This window comes from Neolamprologus brichardi, chromosome 3 (genome assembly GCF_056152115.1).
Source record: "Neolamprologus brichardi isolate AB-2024 chromosome 3, ASM5615211v1, whole genome shotgun sequence".
NCBI lineage: Eukaryota > Metazoa > Chordata > Actinopteri > Cichliformes > Cichlidae > Neolamprologus > Neolamprologus brichardi.
Genome location: NC_142106.1, coordinates 44,827,953 through 44,852,089, shown reverse-complemented (window position 1 = coordinate 44,852,089; position 24,137 = coordinate 44,827,953). Strand labels below are relative to the sequence as shown.

Here is a 24,137-nt window from a genome sequence, read left to right as displayed (position 1 = left end):
TCTGCATTCCAGAACTACAGTTATGATTCAGTGTGTTTCTGTCAAGAAAGAGACAATTGACATACATGTAGCACTACAATTTTACTTGTAAATTAAATAAGAATATTCTCATAACGTTTGGTCTGCTGTGGTTTGAGGCAAGTAATTATCATAAAAATTAGTAAAATATGAATGTGTATTTTATTGGGATGTGTTAAAAAAACTCTACCTTAAACCGTTAAATATGTTGCATTAGTGTTAAATTCACCAAAGAAATACACTAAGTCAAATGAGTCCAGCTGTTTGATCTTAACAAACAGCACAGTGGACATCATGTTATATTTGCCAATTTGAAAACCAACAACGAGAGAAGCATTGATATCAGCACTGCATATAAACAAGATGCAGCTCGTGTTGGGTCTGTTGATCATTTTGAACCAGAATATGTGACCAGGAGTTGGAACACTCCAGTGTGACTTCTTCACCAGCCTGAAACTCCACAGCATGAAACTGTGTGACTATGGAAGAGCTCCAACCTGAACCAAACAACACGTTTTCATAAACTTCAAATTCCACAGGAACCAAACAATGCCTATGAATTATTGTCCAAGACGTATCTAGAGATGCAGTTCTCTTGAAATACTCAACAACAAGTAATTATTTCATGAGGAAAAAAGTGATAGGTCTACTTACTTAAGGTGTAGATTAAAACTGCAATCCACTTAACTTCCAGCATCGTGTGTATGACCACTGCAATGTTGCTAACTGAACTGCACTCCAGTAAAAGTCATCTCTTTGTAAAGAGGCGGGCTGCTTTGTTATATGTACAGTTCCTCATACTCACAGTGTCACCAGTTTAAAGTAAACTGACAGCTTTAGAAACAAAATAATATAATAATTTTTTGACAGCATTTCAGATAATCTAGATAATATCATTTTTTTAGAACTTTACATACATGAAAAAGCTGTCGGTCTGCATAATTTTACCCATCATTTGTTGTCTTAACCATTAGATGTCAAACATTTTTTAAAATAAAAATGTACACTAGTTGTTACACAAGTCTTTGCAGAGGTTCAGCCCTACTTTATGCCAGAAATAATAATCTGATGTGAAGCACTCGCTGAGGTTGTCTGTTGATTTTGTAACTGCTAACTCTGCATGAAGCTGACTATTGGCCCCACACTAAAACACAAATTAAACATGTTTTGTCACCATGCTTGATTATATTATGTTAGCAAGGCTTAGTAGGATCAAGTGCATGCTAGTGTGGACCCTTCACCTAGTGTGGCTTTGGTGTGCAGCACGTGGACAAGTAACCACATTGATTCGAGGGAGTGTAGGTGTCACCCTGAGAAGCAGAGGGTAGTGATGTGAGGTTGACTTACAGTGAAGATGTGTCCTAATTTAGGTTTTGTTAGCAAGCAGAAACACAAATGCTCTTCGATTTCTTCCAACTGACTGAATCAGTCCTCACTCTCTGAACAAATTAGCAGCTTTTAACAGTGAAGCTCCTTGTTGACTATAAAGAGCTCCATTGTTACGTCGTCTGGTGCTCAGAGCACACTCACCATGTACATTTTTTAATCAACTATTCATTTTCTATATATCCATTATCAAGCCAGATTAAGTCAGATTTCTAAGATTAAAGTGGGGCATATATACATATATATACATATATAGTCTCTCTCATAGATTATGGTATAATGGTGGATGTTAAATATTGGCCACAAAACTCAAATAATTTGTCTACAAGCGACCTTAGAAAAAATGAACTAAAACAGAATCAGATAGAAAACGAATGAAGTACATATATGTTGAGAGATAATATATATATATATATATATATATATATATATATATATATATATATATAATTCTATAGATTTACTTTTATTAGCAGTAAGATTTACAGATTTTATGATAGCAGTTAAAATATTCAGTTTTGAATGTGCAGTGAATAACATGAATATTCTCAGCTGGTGTTTACTGCTTCCTTTTCAGGTTTGACTTTTGCTCTTACAGTCCTCATTCTCCTCACTTCAGTTGTGTTCGACCACACCATGTTGCCTCTTCCTGTCAAACACTCATTTCAGCCCTACTGCAAACTCCCCTCTAATTCTGACTTCTGACTCACTGCTTACTCATATGATTTGCATGTCCCGCATTGAAACACAAAAGCAGACAAAAAATAATTAGAATAAACACAAATAGAGACAGGTGAGATCAAAAGCTGCTGCTGGTATAAAAATCATCTCTACTTCTCCACCTGCTACAGATCTCCTGCTTCTTATTATGGAATTGGGCATGCTCAGTGCTTTCAGGTCATTGGAGTCTAGGTTTTGTAAATAAAGTACATGCACTAAATAACTGAGTTGACGTAATTAAACAAGCCTGAAAGCACTACATTGAAAGAATATTGTGTTAAAACATATGCAATAGATTAATCTTTATGATGCATGAAACTGTCAGCGAGTCTTTCCCCTGTGTGGAAGGGAAATTCTGTGGGTGGGAAAACCAGCAAAATAACATCACGACTTTTATAAAGATGCAAACTGACACCCGGCAAGTGGATCATGATGTTGTCAGTATTGCTGACTGATACTCATCAATGTACCATTGATGCAACTGTCCACATATTTATAAAGAAAGACATGAAAAATAGCTCACCAATGATATTTTTCATCTCAACCTTGTATTAAGCAAATGTTTGGTAATGTACGTCTCATTTCAACAGCTGTAGTTAACTGTAGCTGTAGATGAAAATATTAACACCTACAAGCAATTAACAGTAACAAAGTTACTTGTCTCTAGTTTTCAGTGTGTTTTGGAAAGTGTATAAAATACAAAATCTCAGTTCCATAAAAGTTGTGATTCTATATAAAATGAAAATAAAACTGCTTACAATGATTTGCAATTTCATAAGCCCATATTTTATTAGCAGCAAAACACAGAAAACATCAAAATTTTTAAACTGAGACATTTTGTTGTTTCATGAAAACTATTAGCTCATTTTAAGTTGATTACAGCAGCACGTGTCAAAAAAGTTGAGAGAAGGTAAAAAAGGTTGGAAAAATAAGTAGCACCAAAATAAACATGGAGAAATATTTCACAGCTAATTATGTTAATTGGCAACAGATCAGTGACATGACTGGATACAAAACGAGCATCTTAGAGAGGCAGAAGATGGACAGTCTCACCAGTCACTCTCTATCTACCCCCCAAAACTATAACTGTTTCTATAAATTATTGAATACTTTAAGAATCATTTTTTGTCTTTTATCTCATTATCTACAGCAGCGGTCCCCAACCTTTTTTGCGCCACGGACCGGTTTATGCCCGACAATATTTTCATGGACCGGCCTTTAAGGTGTCGCAGATAAATACAGCAAAATAAAACTAGTACCGGTACTGAAAAAAAGAAAATTTATTCATAACACACGTGAAAAGACCAAGGAAAACCGAGTAAACGATAAAAACGATAACAAAATAATGCTGAAAACCGATAAAAACCCTGAAAACTATACATTTCACACCTGAGCCTCAACTCTTGCGGCCCGGTACCAAACGACTCACGGACCGGTACCGGTCCGAGGCCCAGGGGTTGGGGACCGCTGATCTACAGTACATAATATTATGATTATATTAAGGGAATATGGAAAATTGCAGAAGGGACAAGTCCAAAAATCAGTATTGGATATCCATCATCCTGAGACCCTCGGGGCATGATTGTGTCATGGAAATCACCGTAGTGGCTCAGAAACACTTTCAGAAGTCATTATTTATTATTTATTATTTATACAGGTAGTTCAACTGAGACTTTGTGTCTCATTTACAATAGACCTGTTTCAGACAAACATATTGAAAAAAGAAACAATGAAATAGCTAAGATTATCTAATGTTTACACAGTCATATCATAAACAGGAAGAAGTTCCCAGTAATTATTTCACAAGCTCATTTGTACATCTTTTAAAGTCTGGAAGTGAAAGCAGTTCAGAGAACTTCAACTTACGTGATGTATACCATGAGGACAGAGGTCTGATGGAGCAGTGAATCCAAGGAATTCCAGAGATCGCACACTATAAATAAAATGTTTATGTAACATCTAACATCTGTGAACACAGTTAAAGTTGGGAATTGTGGGGCAAAAAACATCTGGTGCTTCAAAGTTGTCTTAATCATTTCAGTTTAAATAAGACTTAGTTTCTGTTTTGCTCGATGACAATCAATACTCGGGACTCGATTCGGATTCTGAAAGGAAGAGACAGATTTTTTTTCACAACAATCAGTACAACTAAAACAGTACAATATATCTTCCACTGAATATTATATTCAATATTGAATATTACAAACAGATTATCTGGTTGATCAGGTATTTTGGCACAGACAAATTAGTTATTTGTCTTTTTAATTGAACTTATGCCGCTTTTGATGTGCTGTTGATTTTTTAAATTTTTAAAGAAGAAAGAAAATGGAATAAATATTAACAATTCCTCGAGCAGTACCTGTCTGAAGCCTCATTTTGACAACAAGGCAAATAATGACCTTAGTGAGAACGACAGTCACAGCACTCAGGATCAGGGTTGTCAGGTTTGTTGTTTCACCAGCTTCCTCTAGAAGAAACGTGCCTGCACTTGATGTCATGAATGATATGTTTTGTTGCAAAGATTGACAAAATTCTTCAAATGTGATCCAAACTCCTTACATTACCACATTTCAATCTGACTGTGGTGAAATAAGCTGCGTATCTCATTCTCTTTGTTATTTCTTATCTCACAATTCTTACCTTGAACCTGCAGATCAGTTGAATTAACAATCACTGGGAGTCCGTTTGTGTAATATCCACAAAAATAAAACCCAGCGTCAGACAAATCCACATGTTTGATTTTGAGGAAGATCATTGAAAAGTTGGATGTCACTTCAAATTTTTCCTGATCAACTCCGTTGCAGAATGATGGTGGCTCAATAGAATTGTAAATGCTAATGCAACAAGGCTGGGTTCTGTTCACTAGTCTGAACCAGACTGTGTGAGTAGGAAAACTTGAAAGTTTGGAGCACAGCAGCGTGGCATTTTCTCCAGGCTGGACTTCCACAATCGAGGACTCTGAGCGGGAGATCCAGCCTGAAACAAATGGCAAAGAAATGTATTTTTGATCCAGTTAAAACCAAAACAGAAACGAATAGTCTCAAAGGTTTTGGTAGCTTTGAAATTCAGGTTTATTACTGGCTATTAAGTTAAACACACCTTTACCACAGACTTTTTGAGATAAAATAAGGTCTGTTACTCACCGAGGCTGCAGACCAGCACAGCAGTTCTTATAGTAAAGCTCATCACTGTTGATATGAAATCACGGAGATTCACTAAGGAAGGTTCAGTATAGAAGAAGGTTCCTATTTTTACCCTGTTGCTCAGACAAGATAAGTTGCCCACACAGCAGCTCTAAAATCACTCCCACGTTACGCGCCACAAGTACAAAAATGAGCCAGGGGTCGTGAGGTGCACCTTTCCTGTCTGGTATTATGAGTAACCAGTGTTTTCACCACTTCACAATTTTCCTTTTTTTGTTGTTGTTTTTTCTCCGAAGCAAAAAACAAAGAAATAAAAAAGATAAAAACTGTACATTAGTTTGGTAAAGGAGGTAATCGTTCGAGAAGAAAATGAGTTTACTACTCATTCAAGGCCGTTTGATTAGGTATAGCTTGATGGTATCGAGCTGGACCAGATGCTTTAGTTTAGACACAGCAAGCGGCTGAAAACATTTCTCAGAGACTATCATTGCTGTAGAACTGATGACAGGACCTCCATTTAGCAAATCTTCAGTTCCATCACATCTCCAAAAGATGTGATAGGTTGAGATATAGTCACCTTACTAACCATTTGACAACAAAAAGATATGTTGACGAGAGCATTCTGAAATAATATAACCTTTGTGACACATTGCATTGTTGCATGCTGCAGTGGTTCTCAGACTATGGGGTGGATCCCTCTGATAGGGGTGCAGTGTGAAGGCAAAATAAACAAATGTAACTTTGCTGTTCTCCTGTTTGTAAAAATGCATTTTAAACCTTTTTTAATTGCTAATAATTAGCAAAAGATGTTGGGTCTGCTTCTGAATATAGCAAGAGGTGAAACCTCCTAAAAATGAAGGCCATTGTAGAAGTGCTCAAAACTGCTGTTTTTGAAGCAAATGCTGCACGGAAAGCACTGCAGCATTTGTTGCATGGGGTTTTATTGCAGAGCTAAATGCTTGCCTTTCTGCGGGTTTCAAGTTGGGTGACACACAGTGTTGTCACGGCGATGGAAAATGACAGTAGGAGGGGTGCAAAAAATGTTGCTTGCCCACAAAGCTGCCCCCATTTTCTTTTGTATATATATTCAATGTTACAGGTTACAATAAAAAATAAAAATAAAAAGGGCAAAAAGGGCCATGTATACACCATTCATCCATCCTAAGTAAAATCATCTGTGTGTGTATGTCCTAAAACTTTACTTACTTTACTAAAACATCCCTTTTGGTTTAGATTCCATAATTTCATTTTTTTAAGGAGACTCTTGTTCTTTATTCCTCATATATATATATAAGCAGAACAGTAATGAGATAACTTTCAATTTTTAAGGTGGCGTCACTGCCAGTCATTTGCTGGATGACATGTAACTGATAACTATAAGACGTTTTATCCATTATTGCAAGTTTTCTGATATATTTACACTTTCATGCCTCTGATAACATATACATTCTGGATACATATTGTAGATTGTAGCAGATGTTCACAAATCTTTTACAGGTTTACAGATGTATTTATACATTTACAAATCTACAAACATGCATGTGATGCATGATATGCACAAATGGAGCATCTTGATACACACACACACTAATTACAATATGCACACTCACAGATAGTTTGTTATAAAAATCGACTCATATTCTTCTTGTGCATCTTGAAAATTGAATAATTTACAGAAATACCTGAACTTAAACATGCTCTGTTGGTGAATTTTAAATTACCATGATGGTGATTGAAAGTGCGTAGTACAGCACTTTCCATGCCTTTCATGATATATCCGCTCTTTAAGTGATGACGTGATGAATCCTGCTTCTGGGCCCAAACTACTCTGTGTTTAATAAGGCTTTTGTGATTTTTACATGTTTTAATGCTTTGTATCTTGTTCTATTTAATCTCAACAAGCCCCTAAAAACAGTCAGTGATCACTGTTGGCCTCTCTTGGTTTTCAAATCCTTGTTATTGTTATTCATTTTAAATCTAATTTTTGTAAAACAGTACGATGTAACTACACCCCAGCAGTATATTAATGACTAACCTTGTATTGTGGATGGATTATTGTCTCCTTCGGGAACCCTCACATTAACTTTTGGAGTGGAAAAAGGTTAGCATTCATCCTGCAGCTTCACTGTTTATATTATGCTAACATAGCTGTTTTGCTACATCATTATATACCAGCTAGCCAAACTTCAGTAACCCTACAAACGTCACTGCTGTTTACTTTCCTGTCTTCATTTATGTCGGAAGTGATAGCAGAGCTGTACGTCTTAATTTTTTCAGAAATGCCTCAGTCAGAACATGCTATATTAAATTTAGATGGAAACTAGCAAGCTAACTTCCTGCTAACTTCTAACTCCATTAAATTTCATGAATTCCATTTTCATGGATGCCTGGATTTTAAACTTAACTGTTACACCAGGTAGAGCAGAACGCTGATCATTTTATTACAGATGCAAGAATTTAGACAGTTTTTAACTCTCAGTTATGCCGCAGTGATTGTGTGACTTAGGGACCTGCAGCGGAGTTTGGGCCCAGACATGGCTAATGACGTCAGACTTAAAGACCGGATTACTTGATAAAGTTTCATGACATTTTTTTTCCACGGTTAACTTTGACCTGCTATGCTAACAGTGAAACTCAAGGTCAAGTGCATAAGCCAACCTAGGTACTCATGTCCCCTAAGGCCTAGTATTTGGGTGAGAACTTTGAAGAATATCTAGAAAAAACTGTGGGTAATATGAACTTTTCACTGATTTTCACATTGTGGACTTTTACCGTTACCTGATTTTGAACAAAATAAATCAGCTCAAGCTGGTATTGGTATCTTGAAAAATGTGGATGCAGACAGACAGACAAAGTAAACGTGGAACAAAAAAACCCAAAAACAATTAACTATGAATAAAAAAATTATTTCATATGGTGTAACCTTTATTAAGCTCCTTTATTTATTCACCTCCATATTTCCAGCTTCCCCCCTCCCAAGGGGGTAGAGAATTTGTCCAACCGGTGCTCAGAAAACAACCTGACACTAAACATCCTTAAAACGAAAGAACCTATCATGGACTGGAGGAGACACAGAGAGGTCCACTCCCCTCTCAAATGGAGAATGGGTGTAATCTGTCTCCACCTTCAGGTTACTGGGCACCCAGATCTCTGCTTATCTCACCTGGACCCACAACACCAACACCCTGATAAAGAAGGCCCTGCATATTTTCCCTGTAACTGTAAATATAAAACAAGTGTATACAAAAGTTTACACGTGAAAAATACAAGTTCAAATTATTTCTACACATTCTCACTTTTTATTCTGCAAGCTCTCACATCACATCAAAATATTTACCTTCATAAATTGCAATTAAAACAATCAGTGCTATGTGAATGTCAATGGAGGTCATGGTTTGTGGAACTGTGCCTCTGGAATTACTGAGTACCAGAAAAAGTTTTTCATTCTTGAGACTTGAGCTTTTGTTTTTCTTTTGTTTTTATTCTGTCATTCAACTTTTGGAACTTGTTTGGATAAACCAGCATGAATGGATTAATAATTTGTTTTTAATTTATAATGTAGTAATGTTGTAGTGGTGGATGTTCATACTAAACATGGCCAACATTTTAAGCAGGCTGCTCCAAGATTTGCTTATTTTGAATTAATATTTATGCACATCTACTCAGATAAAACTGTAATACAAACTGTGGATGTAAGAGACAATTTGATAATATTAATAGCTAAAATAACAGTGCACACTTTACACTAGTATTTATAACACCCCCCCCACCCCCCCCACCCCCCCACCCCACACACAAAACACAAAACGTAACAAACCCCACAAACTCAATAAGCACATCAATTTCAGAGCTACTGTTTCTCTGCTTGCTCAGTCTATCTTGTAGCAGCATACACTACATTCGTATCCAGCTCTCTCAGTGGTACAGGCCTTCTGTAGTTTGCTTTTCGATGGAAACTCAGAGCTGCATAATTCATGGCATCAGAGGTCACAATCTGTTAAGGAAAATGATTAAAGTCACTAATATAAAAGCATTACATGTTAACGTGTTAACATTTACCAGGACGGGACAAAGCCATCTAAGGTTAGAGGCAGGGTTTGAGTTAGATAAATGTCCACTGCTCGCAATTTGAATTGAATTTTCACCTGTTTTTGAGCAAATGGGAATAAAAACTGGTGACAGAAAAACTGTAATTTTAAAATAAATATACAGTATGTGACTTAATTTGAAAGGTAATATTATCCTAAGCCTGGATAACTTTATTATGTGTTTACAAATCTTAATCCAAAATTATAATTTGATATGAAAATAAATTACCTCACTGTGTTGTGGATTTTTTTCATCATCTTGAGCTGAAAGAAACAGTACATCCTTAAGTTATGAGGTCAATACCTTTTTATCTGCTATTTAAATTAAATAATATGGATACCTGTAGGAAATTTCCTGATTTTGACAACCAGGACAATGATGACCAGCAGAAGGAAAACAGTTAGCCCACTCAGGATGATACTTAACGGATTTGTTAATCCATCAGATAATTCTAAAAAATAGAAAATAGAAAATTATACTATCCTACCTGTTTTAACTAAACACATATATAAAAAGACAGAAACAGTGTTATTTACCTTGAACCTTTAAATATGTTCCAGTTACAATTACTAGCTTCTCATTGAGTTTCTCTCCACAGAAATACAGCCCCGAGTCAGATGAATTTACTTGTTTGATCTTGAGAAATACCACAGATGTGTTGGATGACGTGCAAAATTTTTTTCCATCACAGGAAAAAACCTTTTCAGAAGTTAACATAGACGAGATGCAACTGATGTTGGGACTGCTGGTCATTTTAAACCAAAATATGCGGGAGTGAAATCTGCTGAAATTGGAGCACTTCACTGTGACTTCTTCACCAGGCTGAACCTCCACAGTGTAAAACTGTGCAACTGAGGACGAGATCCAACCTAAAACAAACAAGGCATCCTAAATTTGAAATTCAACAGGAACCAAACATCGAATTACACCATCCATGAAGTGTCTACACGATTCTTTTTGGCTCGATTATCGTACAGAATAAAGGGTTGAAACTGTACTGAGAAAAAAGTGAAAAGTGTACTTACTAAAGATGCAGGGCAAAAGTAGCATCAAGGTAAAGTTCATCATTGTGCATACCACCACTACAATGTCTGTAAGTGAACTGTGCTCCAGTAAAAGTTGTCTCTATGTAAAGAGGCTGGCTGCTCTTTCATATGGGCGGCTGCTCAGTGGCAATGCTTTTTTAGCAAATCGTGAAAACTGACAGCTGAAAACAAAAAGCAGAATATCATTATCAATATTGTATGACAGATTTTATATAATTTAGATCGTTTTTTTGCTGAAGCTTCAATGTCTACAAAAGATATTTCACTCTACGTATTTTTTATACATTTTGTCTTCACCTGATATAAACACTGTTTAGTGAGGTTCTGTCGTGATTTTGTAACTACTAACATGGCATGAAGCAAAATACTGATCTGATAATTGTACTATATTATATATGTTTGATCAGGTTTCAATTTATCTTTTGCACCAGACAGCCTGCGAGTCTGTATTTCCCTTTGTAATTTAGAACAGCTACTTGTGCAGTGATGCCTTATAGAAGTTATTAGCTCCATGGAATGAACACTGGTATTCAATTCAATTTTATTTATATAGCGCCAAATCACAACAAAAGTCGCCTCAAGACGCTTTATATTGCACAGTAGATCGCACAATAATAGATACAGAGAAAAACCCAACAACTATGAGCAAGCACTTTGGCGACAGTGGGAAGGAAAAACTCCCTTTTAACAGTAAGAAACCTCCGGCAGAACCAGGCTCAGGGAGGGGCGGCCATCTGCTGCGACCGGTTGGGGTGAGAGAAGAAAGACAGGATAAAGACATGCTGTGGAAGAGAGACAGAGATTAATAACAGATATGATTCAATGCAGAGAGGTCTATTAACACATAATGAGTGTGAAAGGTGACTGGAAAGGAAAAACTCAATGCATCATGGGAATCCCCGGCAGCCTACGTCTATTGCAGCATAACTAAGGGAGGATTCAGGGTCACCTGGTCCAGCCCTAACTATATGCTTTAGCAAAAAGGAGCCTAATCTTAAAAGTAGAGATAGTGTCTGTCTCCCGAATCCAAACTGGAAGCTGGTTCCACAGAAGAGGGGCCTGAAAACTGAAGGCTCTCCCTCCCATTCTACTTTTAAATACTCTAGGAACAACAAGTAGGCCTGCAGAGCGAGAGCAAAGTGCTCTAATAGGGTGATATGGTACTACAAGGTCATTAAGATAAGATGGGGCCTGATTATTTAAGACCTTGTATGTGAGGAGCAGGATTTTGAATTCAATTCTGGATTTAACAGGAAGCCAATGAAGGGAAGCCAAAACAGGAGAAATATGCTCTCTCTTTCTAGTCCCTGTCAGGACTCTTGCTGCAGCATTTTGGATTAGCTGAAGGCTTAGTAGATTCAAATGTGTGTTAGCATGGAAACTTCAGCTGATGTGGTGGTGTCATAGCTTGAAATGTGCAGCCTTTTAAGGAATACATGCTTTTGGCTGTTTGTCACCTTGCTGCACGATGTGAGTTAGTGATAGTAAGACAGTAAAGTGTAACCAAAAGCATAAGCTTGATTTAAAACAAGGATTCGACTGGATATATGTCCGTCTAGCACACAGAAGCAAAAAAGCTACAAAAAAGACGGTTTTAACAGTGGAGCTCCGTGCACAATACAGGCTCCACTGTCTGGTCAACTTGTACTGACAGCACACCCACAAAACAAATGTAGAACCACTTTCCAGTTATGAAACCGTTGATCATTGTAAACGTCTGCAAAGCAGTCACGAAAGTTAACTCAGGATGACGTGACCAACAAAAAACATACAGTATGCAACAGCTTTGTAAGTCATCTGCTGACATCCTGTAGATGGCACAAGGTGACCTTTGTGACTGATGCCTTAATGCACCAACTTTGGCAATATCTGACACTTAAAGATGACAAGTCTCATTTCAGTAATTACTAAGTCAACATCAGAAGGATGGCAGTGGAGCAAGTAAAAAAAGTTTTAATTATTTTTTTATTATTATTATTTTGTTTAAACAGGTCATTTCAGATTAAAACAGAATTTTTCAAATAGTGCTATTTGTATGTGTCTAAAATTCCCGTCCTTATATTGAAGTATGTCAAAATCATTCAGATAATTCGGTCATGTGTTTCTTGTCTGCGTCACGCCTACGTCTCTCCATGTTTCCTGTTTTATTTTGAAAGTCTTCCATGTTCAGTGTGTTTAGTTTTACTTCCCGTGTGGCGTCGTCATGTTCATTCGTATCAGCTGCTTCCCCATGTGTTTCCACTTCCCCTTTGATCACCTGCTGTGTGTATTTAGCCTCTGAGTATTCATTCATTTTTTTTCGTCCGATCGTCTGCTGTTCTGCCATGCTCATGCCATGTTTTCAAGATCTTTATGTACTCATCCCAAGTCTTCACATTTCATGTTTTTCTGTGCCAGGTTTCCATGTTCATGTTCCAGTTTGGTTTTATGTTTTGCCTTAGTTCTCCCAATTTATGTTATTGTGTTATATCACTGTTGCCCTTTTGTTTTGTACTGTTAACCAGCCTTAAATAAACGGCTCGCCTTCTGATAAGATTTAGATGTGTTTTGTTTTTCGCGTGTCAGCACTTGGGTCCTCCTTCTCACACCACACAGCCAGCTTCCGCCAACTGTGACAAAAGCTGGTTTATCCATTGGACTGCTGCTGAAATATTGCAACATTCTGGTTTAAGTAGATAACTATTCAAATTTATGTTCTCTGCTGAGCATAAAAAGTGAAACAATTGTTTGCCTTGAAATATACTGCATCATCATGATTACAGCCACTTCAAGTAACAACAGTTATGTAATGTGCATTTCACTCACTGCTGCTGACTTCCATAAAACTTCCCATAAAATGTCATCAGATGCATCCTTTAAGTCTGCATCAGATATAAGGAAAAACAAATTGACCCACGTAGAATGAAGATGGATGTTTCTTTCAATGTTCATCAAGTTATCCATGAGTACGTTGTAATGTTCATGGTGTATATTAGGACTGGGCGACCAAAATTCATATCTCAATATTTTTTAGCTGGATGGCGATATAAGATATATATCTCGATATTTTTTTTTAATCCCATAAAGTAAGAACAAAATATAAGTTCTTAGTCAAAGGTACTTGTCCCAGATGTCACACAGGCACTTTTATTAACATACAACTGTAGATGTACATGAAAAAATTGTCAAAAATAAATTGTCAGCATTTATTAAATAATAATCCTCCATTTTTTTCTTTTCATGCATAACAAAAAGCTCAAAATTGTAAACTAAATGTAAAATGTAAACTAAAAAGATGCAGATAGAAAAATAACAAAGGCAACTTGCTCTTTAAAAAGTGCTTACACTGAAGTAAAGTTTTCTAAAGTGCTTCTTTGTGTGTATTCCTGAACAATCATCTGGTACTTTGTGCAAAAAACACAAAACATGTAAACAGATTGAATGAAATTAACAAAATTCCATTCTTTGGTCTTTGTGCAAATCTCCAATGACAATAAAAATATAGAAAGAACACAAACAATTGGCAAGGCCAACTACTGTACAGCTTACAGATTTTGTGCCAGGAAACCTAATCTGTCAACAGTATCAGGCTTCAAGGATGCCCTGTGGCAGGTTACAATGTTTCCACTGCAACTAAAAATCCTTTCAGAAGGGGAGCTGGTAGCTGGCACACAAAGGTATATCTTGACCAGGAGGCTCAGTGCTGGATAGGCAACTTCATGTTCCTTCCACCATTTGAGAGGGTCAGCATCACTCTCTACACAAACTGACAACAGGTAGCTAGAAAAAGATGAGTTTATGTTTTAGTGCATTAATTTTCTCACTTGGGATGTATTTCGCCCTGAACCGTAGATTCACAAAAGAAGCAATGTCCAACAGGTCATTGGTAGATGGATCTGCATATTTATTGTTGAGGTAATCCACAATGCGGGTCTTGATGGATTTACACAGCTCACTATCGTCCTCTCCAGGTGCCAGGAGACTAGTGTTAAACAGGTGTAGCACAGGTCTGACATAAGACAGAGTCACATACTTTTCTCCTGAAAGTGCATCAGTGAAGTCCTGACAGCGTTTGGGAGCTTTCTGAACTGCTTCCAGGACCTCTATGTCCTGCCAAGTAGGGACTAGAGGTCTGGTTTTCATGTCGACAGAGAGGACTTTAGAAAGTGATCTTTCCTGCTCCAGAACCCTCTCTATCATGAGAAGTCTTGATCCCCAGTTGTTGTTGCCTCTGTGACTATCTGGTGACTTGGAAGACCCAGCTGTATTTGCACTTCAGCCAGCTCTCTTCTCTTCCTCCAGCTGTAGGAGAAGCTGCTGACGACTTTCTTACACAGAGAAATAACCCAGGTAATGCGGGCATCATCTATACCATGTCCTGTGACACACAAAATACAAACTTTTAAAATCACTTTAATTGATATGTTAAGAGGCAAATCACTCAAAGGCAAATTAACATCCATCTCAGTTGTATAGAATGTGATGCATAAGACTTAACAATATTTGCAAAATGTGTCGTGTAATGTATAACCTAGAAATGGTTCTAGTTAAACTATCTTGGTAAAATCACCAGCAAATGATTGGAACGTGTATATTTTTACATCTTTTCAATCTCACTATGTATTTAAAAATGTATCCCTGTCTTGTCTCAGCTGGTGTCCTCATTTCATGTGTCACAATCTTCAATCTAATACAAGCACAAAATACACTCCAATACGTTTGTTGGATTTAATAGGGATAGTTTATTTATTTATTCAACTAACTTTCAATTTCTAAGTGATAGATGTATATGCTGGCTATGACTTAGGCTTCATCTGGCCATTGGTGAGTGCAATACTGAATCTGTTGATTTGAAAAAAAAAAATGCTAATAAATGAAAAGTTTATAGAGTCACTTGCAGAGCTAAACATGCCTATGGACCACAACACTGGATCCTCGGCCACTTGTTCAGCTGAACTGCCTTGACAATATTAGCCCCGTTGTCAGTTGTTATAGCAACCAGTTCCGCCGGGCTGAGCTTCCAGGTTTTGAGGACATCTTGCAGGGCTTCAGCTATATGCTCTCCGGTGTGGTCTTGAGGAAAGTAGCTGGTCTGGAGCAGTGTTGGTCAAGTTACTTGAAAAAAGTAATCAGTAACTAATTACTGATTACTTCCCCAAAAAGGTAATCCTGTTACTTTACTGATTACTTATTTTCAAAAGTAATTAATTACTTAGTTACTAAACACGATTTACAACCTGAATAGGTGATAAAGCGATAGGTCTTTCAGCCCAATTCTACTTTTTCTGCATAATCCATCATACAAAATGTAATCAAATGAAAAAGTCTATTTTTAAAACTTGTTTTATTAGTTTTAATCTTTTAACTTCATACATCAAGCAAAAATTAAATTATATGCAACATTCTCTGACTAGAAGAAATTTGTTTAACATTTAAACCTATTTTCTGCACATTCCAGCACATAAAATAATTTTTTTGTGTGTGTTTACACTCACTCTTTAAAATAAATGCAAGTAAAACACAGCAGAAAATAAATAAAATCAAAGACTAGCGGTCCTTTTGCTCTATTTTCACCTGTAAAGCAGGAGCGGGGTAGGCGGAGGTTTACTCTGGTGTAGGTGTGCTGCTGTTGAAGAATCCGTGAGTTTCTCTGTGAGTTTCCCATTACGTCGTAGCGCACTCGGTGCTTGTTTGGAAGTTTAGGGGTTTTTTTTCGCTGTAAAAAGAAGTTTTCTTCCCACGCACAACGGACGCTAATGTTTTTGTCACTTTTTATGGAATCAAACTCAAAATAAGGTCAGTACTTCCACGCTTTAAACGCTGCACGCTCCCGCACTCGATATATTATATATTGTTGATCTGCACACAGCTGTTGTCACGAACGTTGCACTCGCTTACGTCACTGTCATGAGACATTCTCGCAAAAAAATCACATTTTTAGTAACGCAGTAACGCAGCGTTCCTACGGGAAAGTAACGGTAATCTAATTACCATTTTTGCAATAGTAATCCCTTACTTTACTTTTTACTTGAAAAAAGTAATCGGATTACTTGTAACACATTACTGCCCATCTCTGGTCTGGAGACAGGCAGTTTTCGGTTCCCAGTCTTCCATGAAATGTATAGTCACACTCATGTATGGCTCGCACGTCCTGCTGGACCACATGTCGGCGGTCAGTGCGAAGTGAGACACTTTGGTGAGCTGGGCAGCGAGACTCTGTCTAACTTCAGTATACATTTTTGGCAGTGCTTCTCTGGTGAAGTATTTCCGGCTAGGTAACTGGTATCTTCGGTCAAGAGTTTTTAGCAGCTGTATAAAGCCCTCTTGTTCCACAGTTGAGATGGGAACCACATCTTTAGCGATATGATAGGCCACTGCTTTAGAAATTTCCCCCCACCTCTCACTTTTTCTATCATATGGCACAGCATGAGCATATGAGTGTTGTAAGATGGTCTATTTCGCGGCAGGAACCTGGGAAGACTTCGCGGTCTGGGATACAGCACCCAGTTTCACACACTCTTCATACTGCACTTTATGGCGCTGTTGTAAATGGTGGAAAAGATTAGTAGTGCTCGAACCTTTCGTCGGGACGCTTTTTTGACATTCTCTACAGAATACATTATTCTGCTGCTCATCTGACACTTTGAACCCAAACCATCTCCAAATAATTTAACCATTGGTTTTCTTTTTCCGACGAGCTCCTCTTCGCTAGCTACCGTGTCCATCTTGTCGCTAACTGGAGGTGTAGCGATGGGGGAGGGGGTGTTGTGTTCAGTGAGGGAGGGAGGCGGGGCAGACAAACCCAGACGAGAGAGAGGCAAAATAGTGGCTCCACAAGTGTAATTATAACGCAACATAGACTATATCGATATAAACGATATTGTCATATCTTATGACTTGTATAAAAGTAGATCGATTGCCCATATGTCAAATTGTGCATATGTTTGTGCTTTTGGTTTTGTTTTGCATTCACATCACGTTCATACATTTTCTAACACTGCTGGTACTCCATGCAACACATGTCATTTTTTATCATTTATGTCATTAAATGTGTTTAAGATTGAATAGTAAGAGTCCATTTTTCTTTTAAGCACACTCTGGATGTGACTACAGCCTCCTTATTTAATGTCTCCCAATATATGTTATGTATCTCAGTGGCAAGGTGGTTCAGATTTTAGCACTTGTGGTAAATGGGTTGGTTCTTATATAGCGTTTTTCTACTATATCTGAGCACTAAATGTGCTATTATGTTATTTCTATGCCCCTTTTCAGTGCTTTCTAGCATTAACATGCATTCACACTCCATGGGATGGATTGGCGAGCAACTGCCAAGGATATTTGTCATGCAGACTGGAGCAGACAGGGATTGAAACGCCAGCCTTGTAATTATTAGGTGACCTGCTCTACCAAATGAGCTACAGCTACCCCATTGTGACTGACAGGAAGGTTCAAAGCTTTGTGGGACCTTTCTACCTCCTGTGCTTACTGAGTTTTCTCCAAGTACTTTAGTTTCTTCCATCTCTACTTCCAGGAGCTCAGCAGTTATAAAGGTCATCTACCAACCAGAAGGTTGGTGGTTTAATCCCTGGCTGCTCTAAATATCCTTAGGCAAGATACTAACCCCAGATTGACCTCTAATGCATCCATTAGATTATGAATGTGTGTGAATGTTTAAATAGAAAGCACTTAAGCATAGAAAAAAAGTGCTTGTATGAGTGGGTGAATGAAGTTGAGTAAAGTAGAGACTGTATAAGGACCAGTTTCTCTCACAGCCCAAAGACATGTGCAGTTAACTACACATTCAAAACTGGATGCAGGTGTCAATAAATAAATAAAGTTTTAACTTCTTAACATCAGCCAGATCTTCAGGTATCCATTTAAGGTTTGGTTATGTTTTGGATGTGTTTACTGTATATCTGAGTGTCAAACACATGAAATTTCCATACATAAAAACACATAAAAAGAGGTACGGTCAACCGTACACCTATTTCTTTCTCAGTGAATAATTGGATAATGTTATGAGGTTAGCAATATTTGAGAATATTTGGTCAGTAATACTAGAAAAATACCTGAAAGTATAAAACATCTGAAGCACAAGTTGTTGTGTCAACAAGGTATTTGATCTTCTAAGAATGAGCACATAAAAATGGATTTCATGCATGAGTGTAGAGTTGTTGAAAAGCCTCATGGATGTAATTAGACTGACCCAAAGAAATCCATATAACTATAATCTAATATATATATTGTTGGAATAATTGAATGTACTGTGAGGGGCGTGCATGTCACAGGGGAGATGAACTGCAGCTGCACCCGCTGCATCTTTCCTTTGATCTGTTACTGCTGGAACATTCACTGTGTGGACCAGAGTATTTCAGTTTCAGATGAGGCTGTAAACGTTTCACGCTGCTTTAAGCACTTCACAAGTTCACAAGTTTTATGGACGCTTATACATGTTGAGTAAAGTTACTGTAAACCTGTTAGACTTTAACACGTATACATCTGACTAATGCAGACAGTGCCGAGTGTTACAACTGTCAAAATGCAACAGCAAGCTTGTGTCATTCATTTGATCTTTTTAAAATTCTGTGCATATTCACAGCTGCAGATTATGCAGCTGTGACAATTGTGTTCGCACATTTCACCGTAAGGAGACTTCAGTCCCATATTCTTCTTTCTTCAAATAAAAGATTTAGTTTTAAAAAATTATAAGGCCTCAAAATAAAATTTAAAAAAAAAAGCCAGCTACCACAACAGCTTTCTGACAAAGAGCAGAGTAAAGGCACAGTTCCACTCTGAGCTGAGGTTCAGCTGCTTCCTGAATTGGTGGCAGCGAACACAACATTTAGCTCCAGCTCTCCAGAGTTTTAGTCCAAAGGTCACTGTGCCATAATTCATCAAAGCACAGATTCTGTAAATTAGATTGTAAATTTTTAGACAGTATAGTTTGAGAGTGAAAGTGCAGGAAAAAAATCGTGTTGGATATCTATACTGATATGGACTGGTTAATATGTTAGGAGTGAAAGGCTGCCGCATTGTGTGATGGAAGACATCCCAAAAAATCAAATAAATACAATGATGGGGCATTTTTTCTCCCACTTAATTTTGCCGAATTTTCACCGCAGCAACTGAAAAGGGTACAGGGTAGTTTGTATGACCCCCACACAATTGTATCCATCACTGAGGCATCACTGAGCTCCTGGACAGTCGAACGTTCGTCCTGATGCCGTTGGATGGACTGAAACATAATGTCCCAGGGGTGTTCTAATGGATTTGGATTTGTTATGGAAAATGCCAATAGGGCTTCACGGTGAAAGGCAGTGATCAGAGGATCCACTACAGGATGTCGGGCCCTCAGGGCAGTCTGTATATTTTGTTCTATTCAAGTTCTCTAATTCCAAAAATGATAAATATTACAACTGCCTACAACAGCAGCATGTGAAAAAATTTGCATTGATTGTGACTGATGTTACAACATGGAAGTATTCATTCTTAGTGACACAATTATGGAGCCTTTTCACTTAGTTTTAGGAATCAACAGCAAAATGTAATTAAAAAAATATAATTCAAAGTTGACTGTTTTGAATTTTATCTGTCTTATCTTAGGCTTTAGAGAAGGAAGGTCTGATTAATAACTATATGCTCTCACTTTTATCAAACACTGCCTCAGATTTACTTTGGATTGTTCCTTTAACTGGGTAGCCAGCAGCACAGTCCAAATTAGAGTTCTGAGGGGTGGCAGTGGTTTAAGTCAGATAAAGCTGTTTGTTGCTATTCTTGAGAGCATGTTTTTTCAGCTGTTTTTTACTGCTTCCTTGTAGGTTTGGCTTTTGCTCTTACAGGCCTCATTCTCTTCACTCCATTTGTGTTCAAACCACACAGGGTTGCCTCTTCCTGTTAGACACCCACTTCGCCACTGCTGTAAACTCACATCAAACTCTTACTTTTGACTTACAACTTGCTTTTTCCCGCCTTGCTCATCATGTAAAATGCAAAAATAAGAACAGAACATATGTGAAGTTATGTGAAGTCATAAGAACAGAAAAAGCACAACAGCAGATGAGGTGGATCAGCTGCTGGTGTTAAAAAAAGTCTAAACTTTTGCTCCACCTGCAGGCCTCCACCTTTGAAGTCCAGTGGTGGTATAACTAATTATAAATCCTGGAAACCAGCCAGTACATTCAAACTCTGAAGCATATCACAAAATATATAATGCATTATTCCTTTTGATGCATGAAACAGACCTTAAGTCTTTTTATTGTATGGTCTTGTGATTTTTAGTGTTTCCTAAATGTGTGGATGGGATCATGTGTATAGACATGCAGCAAGTTACTGCAAAGCACACCAGCAATTTCTCAGACACACAACAATGATTAATGGCTATTCTTCACACTCACCTATGATATGTGAGCCTCATACTAAGTATGTATGCAAGTGTTTGGTAATGGGCCTTTTGTTTCAGCAGATCAGATTTCAATGTGAAGACCAGTCAGGTGGTATAAATTCAGTTAAACACAGTGGTTGACTGTTACAGAGAGTGTTAAAGGTAAAGTAACTCTTTAAGCATCATCTGCCAGGCCTTTGATGTGTGTGGTTACAGGTACAAACCAGTCTTCCTGTGGTTTAGACTATTCCATTGCTATTTGTTGCCTTCTTAGTTTGTGCACTTCTTTTTCTTCCCCAGATCATTTGCACAAATATAGTCACATTTTATGAACTACTTTCTCTTTCATTTTAGCTATGCACATTTCTGACTTTAGTCATGCGCGGTTTTTACATTTGCTTTGCTCGACACACAAACTGTCAAATGATTCATAAAGAAAAGGGGAAAAAGGGGGTAAAAAGCATCATAAAGAAAAAGATGCAGCTTTTACCACAACATCATGACCACATCACAGCTTTTAGGCAAGAAAAAGGTTAACAACAAATGAGCAAAATCTATACTGATACTTGCTGTTTTAAGCGCGCGTGTGCGTTCACTCATTTGTGTCAGGTTTAAAACAACTGTAAGACAATTTAAAAGAAAATGAAACACACTTTCTTTATTAAAGGGGGAGGGGTGTTACAAAGCAGTTTTTATGCTGACTGCTAACAGTGATCAAGGATTATGACAATGACTTGAAATAGTTCAGATTACTGCTCTGAGCCTGGTTCTGCTGCAGGTTTCTTCCCGTTAAAAGGGAGTTTTACCTTCCCACTGCAGCCAAAGTGCTTGCTCATCAGGGTTAAATGATTGTTGTTTTTTTTCTATGTATGTAGTATTTCAGGGTTTATCTTACAATATAAAGTGCCTTGAGGCAACTTTTTTTGTGATTTTGCGCTGTATAAATAAAATTGAATTGAATCGAATTGAATTAAAATCCCTCCCGAGGTGGTTGCTGAAATGTGTATAAGAACATGGACAGAGAAGAAAGCTGCATCTTTTGTATTTTTCATATAAACAATCAACGTGTCAGGATACAATAGAGACAATTTAAAAACTTAAATCTCAAAGTATCCATTGAAATTAAGAGATATATATTCTGATGAAAACACTTGTTTTAAATCACACCCAGACCACATAACCGTATTAGAAAGATTCATGTTGTGGCTTCATTATTTGTTAGTCCTTTTCATTAGTGCTGTCAGCATTAATCTTGGTAGAATGAAGTTGACGCCATAACCGCATTAACGCGGCAAATCTCCGTTAGCAAGTTAGCGCGTATCGCCCCGTCTGTGCGGCTGGACGGTGCAAACGCGTTAAAGAGCTAGTCGCGCTATATCATTGATGCCGTACCTTTAATATTTAAGTGTATCACTCAAAACAAAGCAAAACCTGGACATCTGCATAAAATCCATAGAAATACATTCCAGAGTCAAAAACATCCACATGTTTGATTAGGCAGAAGATGGTTGAGAAGCTGAAAGTCATTTCAGGTGATCCCCTTATTGAAACCCTTCGCACCATTCACTACTTTTACCAGGAGTAAACATGAGTCTGATCCAGCTGTACCAGTGAACCAGAATGTTATGGAACTGGATGTTGGAACGCTGCAGCATGATTTCTTCTGGAACGGCCTCCAAAATCTGAGACCCACTGATGGAGATCCAGGTTGAATCAAATTAAATGCGTTCTTAAACAAGAAAATGTCATACATTCAGAAAAATATATAAAATAAGTCAGCACATACACAGGCTGCAGAGACTGTCTTAAGAGACAAAGCTGTTATCAAGTTGAAGTTAATCACTGCACACACGACTGAAGATTTGCAATGTCTGGAATTATGTGAGACCCAGGAAGGGGTGTCTTTCAATAAAAAGAGGAGGGTGTTTTTCTCAAATGACAACAAAAACGCTACCAGGAAAAGCCACCGATACTACACTTTTACCCACATGACATACAAATGATATTTTCTTCAGTTTCTCAAGGTTAAAAAAGCAGCCACATAAAAACATCTTCTTAAAAAAGATCCAGTTCATTTCCATGCTCAAAAGACTTGCTAAATAAACTCAGATAATGAAAAAAAAAAAAATAGTGTAAAATAGACAAGAAATGTGTGTAGAGGTGTGTATAGTTTGTCAAAACATGGTTTCCTGTGTCAAACGTTAATTATTTCTTTGAACCTTTATTATGATGACTGACTTCTTCCTGTGTTATACAATAACTATGGCCACTAGAAGATGAATAGAAATTATGTAAGTTGTAATTAAAGAGTAAACTCTTTGGCTGAAAACCCATAATTCATTAATAAACAATTAAAACAATTTCCCTTGGGCAGGGCTGGACTGGGACAAAAAATCGGCCCGGGCATTTTGACTAGAGACCGGCCCACCAAAAATGTGACGTCATTCAGGGGTAAAACCGCAAAGGATTCTGGGAACTTGTGGCAAGCGGTACTGGCGCATGCAGGCTTTCAATTGAACTCAGTTACACAGCGATAAAAAGAAACACAAAAAATGGCAAGAAACTGTTGTATTATTAACTGCAATAGCCGGTGTTGTGCCAAAAAGTGATTGTCTGCCAAAAACTAGAAAAAAAAAAAATTCTAATTAACATTAAAAATGTCTTTTGTAAGAAGTAGTTGGACAGCAGAAATGGCTCAAATATTACAATAGTTCTGTAAAAATATTTAAAGTGAGGATAAAGGACCGGATTGGTTCTAATGTAAGTACAATAACACAGAGTTGTAAAGATACTTGAAAAAACAGATAATTTTTTAATTCCATATATAGCCCCTTTGTAAACGCTGTTCACCGAAGTCTATTTACCAACATAGATATTACACATAAAAAATACACGCAAACATTGGAAATCAGTTTTTGGCAGGCAATCACTTTTTGGCACAACACCTGTTGCATGACAGCCACGGGAAGCCAACGGGTAAAGAGATCAGTTGTTATCGGATTACGTCGTGGAAATTGTTTAAGCCATGTTTCCGAAGTAACAAAGAGCCGATGGATGGTCTATAAGATTGCTAAACAAGGGGGAGGGTGCATCCAACCTCCTCGGCTGTAATTGGTCCAGCCCAGAGTCGATCATGACCAATTGGCCAATCCAACACCTTTCATTATTTATACCCTTCCAAAATAAAAAATAAAAAAATCGATCGGCCCATAAAAACAAAAAATCGCCAGCGGCCCACCGGGCAAATGCCCGGTATGCCCGATGGCCAGTCCAGCTATGCCCTTGGGATAAATAAAGTATTATCAATCAATTAATCAATGAATCAATACGGATACTGTTAAAGTTTAACTTACTGGCTGCTGCTAGTATTGGCAG

The 24,137-nt window shown here is 37.6% G+C and overlaps 1 protein-coding gene across 1 annotated transcript; it reads right to left on the bottom strand.

Annotated features, from left to right (window-relative positions):
- Positions 1 to 9,141: 9,141 nt before the first annotated feature.
- Positions 9,142 to 10,424, bottom strand: LOC102790602 (uncharacterized). The gene is made up of 5 exons (XM_035912899.1): positions 10,382 to 10,424; positions 9,893 to 10,225; positions 9,697 to 9,807; positions 9,585 to 9,619; positions 9,142 to 9,261 (listed from the first exon to the last, which is right to left on the bottom strand). The coding sequence occupies exons 1-5, from the start codon at positions 10,422 to 10,424 to the stop codon at positions 9,142 to 9,144; spliced, it is 642 nt and encodes a 213-aa protein (XP_035768792.1).
- Between the last annotated feature and the right edge of the window lie 13,713 nt (positions 10,425 to 24,137).